General features: G+C 37.7%; 1 protein-coding gene across 3 annotated transcripts in view; it reads right to left on the bottom strand.

The window, feature by feature from the left end:
• The window catches only part of SEC23A (Sec23 homolog A, coat complex II component), a 65,158-nt gene that overhangs the window by 46,191 nt on the left and 13,516 nt on the right, over window positions 1-5,451 (bottom strand). For all 3 annotated transcript variants that reach the window (XM_008063517.1, XM_021715233.1, XM_021715234.1), the window contains one exon: window positions 926-1,084. In XM_008063517.1, the coding sequence (XP_008061708.1) occupies window positions 926-1,084 (159 nt within the window). The remainder of the gene's footprint in view (window positions 1-925; window positions 1,085-5,451) is intronic.

Here is a 5,451-nt window from a genome sequence, read left to right as displayed (position 1 = left end):
GGAGTGGCCACTGCACTCCAGTCTGGGTGACCGAGTGAGACTCCAACTCAAAAAAAAAAGTCACTCTTTCTAGATAAATCCCCAAATGAAGATGATCTTAAGAAATATCAAACATCCTGTTCTTCATATATAAACATGGTAGAAGAACAACAGAAAACTCCTTTTCCTGACTAAATTCACACCCAAGTAATAAAAAACATTCAAAAATAGAGAGACAATACAAAAAGAAGTATGATAAGCAATTCTAAAACCTTTCTTGACACTCTAAACAAAAAAATTCCTAAGCTCAGAAAGGAAATTAGTTGACAGGAAAAAATAAAGCAACCACTAACAGTGATGAAAACTATTACTTCAAAAAAATATAATTACTACCAAAAAAGTAAGATTACAGCACAACTAAACTATAACTGGAAACTCCAGAAAATTAAAGAATTAACAGATGCTGAGAAACAGAACTAATGTAAGAGAGTACAAAATCAACATTAGTGAAATGTACTTATAGAAACTCCCCAAAATGTGAAGCTTGACGAACATAAAACAACTTATAAGAAAACAATAGACTATTCAAGCTATGAAAAATATATCTAGAGGAAACATCAAGGACTGCCTACTGGAGACGAAAGATTGGAAAACATAAGAAACTTTTCCTAAAGGGAAAGACATTCTTTAACATGAATACTGAAAAAGGCACAGAGGGTTTTTCTCATGAATAACCTTTAAGGAGACACCTACTGGTACCTACTATGAAGTTTTAAAATATTTCAAACCAGAAAATTTATAACAAGTTATCAAAAAAAAAGATTATTTCTCCAATTCTGGATAGCATAGTATCAAACTTCATCATATCAAGTTTCTATTAAACATTTTGTATTCTTCTTCTACCAGCAAATAAATTTTCTAATTTTGACTTCAAAGCCAAAATTACCTTAGTTCCTTTTTTGACATATTTGGCATTGTCTTTCTCAATGTCATGCCATGATCTTATAGGTGTCTTCAATTCGTCTCCAACCACCATTCCAGGCCCCTGAGTAGCAGGACCGCCAATGAACATCATAATACGAGCACCAGTGTTGGGAAAAGTACACTATTTAAAAAAAAGGAACTCATCAGAAGAGTTTAAAGAAAAATAAATGGATATAAATTTCTGATAGTAAGTTTTGACATTCTTTCTAGATAAAAGGAAAGCATATATTTTTCAATGAAATAAGATAGTCAAATGTTTACAATGAAATTTAAAGATAAAGTGTTTGTTTGAATAGCTTTTCTTTTTAAAATTCTACTGTGAATAGTAGTGCATTCCTAATTTTATTGATTGATTGGTTGGTTGACTGAGTTGGAGTCTCACTCTGTCACCCAGGCTGGAGTGCAGTGGCACAATCATGGTTTATCTGCAAACTCCACTTCCTGGGCTCCGGAGATCCTTCCATCTCAGCCTCCCTAGTGGCAGGAATTATAAGTGCACCCACCACGCCCCACTAACATTTTGTAGAGACGAGGTCTCACCATGTCGCTTAGGCTGGTTTCAAACTCCCGGGCTCAAGCAATCCTCTCACCTGGGCTTCCCAAAGTTCTAGAATTACAGGCATAAGGTACCATGCCTGACCTCTAATTTGAAAATAATCTATAAATCCCAGCTACTCAAGAGGCTGAGGTGATGCTTGAGCCCAGGAGTTCAAGGTTGCAGTGAACCATGATCACACCACTGTGCTCACGCCTGGGTGACAAAGATCTCATTTCTTAAAAAATAAAATAGTCTATAAACCTAACCCCTACTAACCAGGACATTTCTCCTGTCTAACTAGTATTAAACTGGGAAGAGGAGAGTGAAGAGGATAGGAGGGCATCTTCTTATGTTTTAGATTTTACTTTATTTTACTACAGGAATGTGGGGTACAAGTGAGGATTAACTACATAAGTAGACTATATGCAGGTGAAATTTGGGATTCTAAGTAGCCCTCACTCCGTCTGGTAATGACCCAAGAACACTTTGTGTTGTCACATGCTCTCTACCCTCTTCCCTCCCTCCCCTAGCAGTGTCCAGCGACTGCTGAGCCCTCCCTTGTGCTAATGTGACTGATGTTCAAGTTCCACTTATGAGTGAGAACATGCAGTATTCAGTTATCCATTTTTTGTGATAGTTCACTTAATATGAAGGTCTCCACCTCCATTCAATTTGCTGCAAAGTTCATAATTTTGTTTTACTTTATGGCTATGTATGTAATATTCCATCATGTATATGTACCACATTTTCTTTACCCAGTCCACTTTTGATGGGCAGTACTATTAGTTCCATGTTTTTGCTATTACAAATAGTACGGCAATAAACATGCATATTCTGGTGTCTTTTTGGTAGAACAATTTATGTTCCTCCAGGTATATGCCTAGAAGCAGCATTGCTAGATCGTATGAAAGGTCAATTTTTAGTTCTTTGAGAAATCATCATGCTATTTTCCAGAGGATGACGTAGCTTGCACTCCCACCAACAGTGTAGAAGTACTACCTTTTCTCCACACCCGTGCCACCATTTGTTGTTTTCTGACTTATTAATGATAGCCATTCTCACCAGTTAGGTGGTTTCTCATTGTACTTTTAATTTGCATTTCTCCGATTAGTGAGACTGAACATTTTTTCATATGTCTGTTGGCTGCTTGTATGCCATCTTTTAAGAAGTATGTTCATGTCTTTTGCCCACTGTTTAACGCGGGTTGATTTTTTTTTTTTTTTCTTTCACTTCAAGTTCCTTATAGGTCCTGGGTGTTAGGCCTTTGTCAGATGCACAATTTGCAAATTTTTTTTCCCATTCTGTGGTTTGTCTCTTCTCTCTCTGGATGTTTTATTTTGCTGTGCAAAAGCTTTTAATGAGGTCCCACTTGCCTATCTTAGCTTTTATGGCATTCGTTTTCGGGGAGTTGGTCAAGAATTCATTGCCTACTCCAATGTGCATAAGGATGTTTCCTACATTTTCTTCTAGGATTCTTATAGTTTGAGGTTTTATGTTTAGGTCTTTGATCCAGTTAGAGTTGATTTGTGTATATGGTGATAGGTAGAGATCTAGTCTTATTCTTCTGCATGTGGTCATTCAGTTTTCCCAGTACCACTTGCTAAATATGATCTCCTTTCCCCAGTGATTGTTACTGGTGGCTTTGTAGAAGATGAGTTGGTTGAGAGACCATGTTTTTACTTTCTGAAATCTCCACTGGTCCATGTGCCCATTCTAGTACCAATACCAGGCTGTTTTGGTTACTGTAGCCTTGTGATACAGTTTAAAGTCTGAACATGTGATACCTCCCACTTTGTTCCTTTTGCTGAGGACTGTTTTGGTTATTCGTTTTCTGTTCAGATTTTTTTTTTTTTAAGAGACAAGGTCTTACTATGTTGCCCAGGCTGAACTTGAATCCCCAAGTACAAATGATCCACCCATCTTAGCCTCAAGGTAGCTAGGACTATAGGCACACATCACTGCACACTTGGCTCTTCTTTTGTTTTTGTTGTTTTACTTTTGTTTTCTATGTTTGATGATAATTTTTTAAATCATATGATTAACAAATCTGAAGAAAAGGAAAACTGCCTTTTACATTTCATTTGTATACACCATTGCATATTGTTTGAATGTTTTCACAAAGTACACATTACTTCTATAACTTTCCTAACTACTTAATAAACAAAAATGCTCTCTTCATTCTGGATATTGGAGGTACTGGCAGTCATGTGAAGCTGAAACAGTGAAGAAGTACAAGAACAAATAAAAGTATATACATATACCCTTTCTTAAAACTAAGACACAAAGAACTTTGAAACTTCAAATTACCTATAGTTAAAATAAATAAATAAACATTAAATCCTAGTGAACTATACCCCCCATGCTGTCAATGCAAGCCTTCACATAGAGCAAGGGAAGTTTAGGGGAAGGTACATGGAAGAGAGAAAAGGGAAGCTAGCAGTAGGCCTAGAACAATGGAAGAGTCAAATTGAAACTTAGGAAGGGGCACTGCAGAAAGGCAAGAATAAAATCATGAGAATAAAAATGAAATAAAGAAGCAAAAAAATGGATAAAATGGAAAGAAGCAAAAAAGATTCAATTTATGTATAACTGGAGTTCATAAAGAAAAAACTAACATTTAAAACTATAATCTACGATAGAAAAGTGAGACCTCTTCAAGCTACCAAGCTTCTGCAAAGCAAATGAAGCCATCAAGAGAGCAGGGAGACAGCCCATCGAATGGGAAAAAAACATTTGCCAACTGTATATCTGACAAAGGTCTAACACCTAGGACCTACAAGGAACTCAAACACGTCGAAAGGAAAAATCAAACAGCTCCATTAAAAAGTGAGCAAAAGACATGAATAGATACTTCTCAAAAGAAGGTATATGGGCAGCCAACAGACACATGAAAAAGTGCTCAGCCTCACTCATTATCACAGAAATGCAAATCAAAACCACATGGAAGCCTGGCTCGGTGGCTCAGCCTGTAATCCCGCGCCTTTGGGAGGCTGAGGTGAGTGAATTGCCTGAGTCCACGGGTTCGAGACCCGCCTAGGCAGCAAGACCTCATCTCTACAATAAATCAAAAAATCAGCCGGGCGTGGTAGCGCATGCGTGTAATTCCAGTTACTGGGAAGGCTGAGGGGGAAGGATCGCCGGAGCCCAGCCCAGCAGGTCGAGGCTGCGGTGGCCGGGAGCGGCCACTGCACTCCAGTCTGGGTGACAGAGTGAGACTCCAACTCAAAAAAAAAAAAAAAAGAAAAACATGAGGAGAAAAAAATGCATATTATCTCTGTGGTATATATGTAATCCCAGTCATTTGAGGGCAAAGGACCCTTTGGGAAAGGGTAAAATCAGTTATGAGAGGATGGTGAAGACCAGGTCATAAAGGGAACTTGCAGAAAGGATTCTTGCTTTTTTCTCAAGGAAAGGGGATTTCAAGGTAGCTACTTTGAAAAATTTCAGTTTATGTTTAAACCTATCACTCTGGTTGGATTTTTGTGTATTGATTCAAGGAAAAAATACTAGCAGAAAGAAGCCAGTAAGGTCCCTATTGCAGTAATACCAGCAGGTAATGAGCTGCCCTAGGACGGAATCAGTAAGAATGTAGAGGAAGGGTGAATTGAATCTTATTTGGAAAGTTGAGTTGCTTGCAGTTGGGAATTGATAGATACAGGGAGTGAGGAAGACAAAACTAGGTGTACTGGACGGGGGGTGTGGATGAAGCTCACTTGAATATATTAAAATGCATGTGGAATATTCCAAGTATAGATATTTTAGAGTCCTAATTGGACTCAATGTCCCCAGGCTAAATTTCCTTATTCACAATATAACTATCCCTCAATATTACAACAATCAATTTTAGGGGTCCTCAGCAAAGTCTCAGAATATTTACTATTTTTCAAAAAAACTCCAAATGCATGTTGTCTTGCCTGCATACAAATTCTACATTTATTAAACCTATGCTG

This window comes from Carlito syrichta, unplaced genomic scaffold (assembly GCF_000164805.1).
Source record: "Carlito syrichta isolate Samal-C Ts95f unplaced genomic scaffold, Tarsius_syrichta-2.0.1 Scaffold306891, whole genome shotgun sequence".
NCBI classification, from domain to species: domain Eukaryota; kingdom Metazoa; phylum Chordata; class Mammalia; order Primates; family Tarsiidae; genus Carlito; species Carlito syrichta.
The sequence above is the reverse complement of the archived record's forward strand: the minus strand, read 5'-3'. Positions and strand labels throughout refer to the sequence as shown.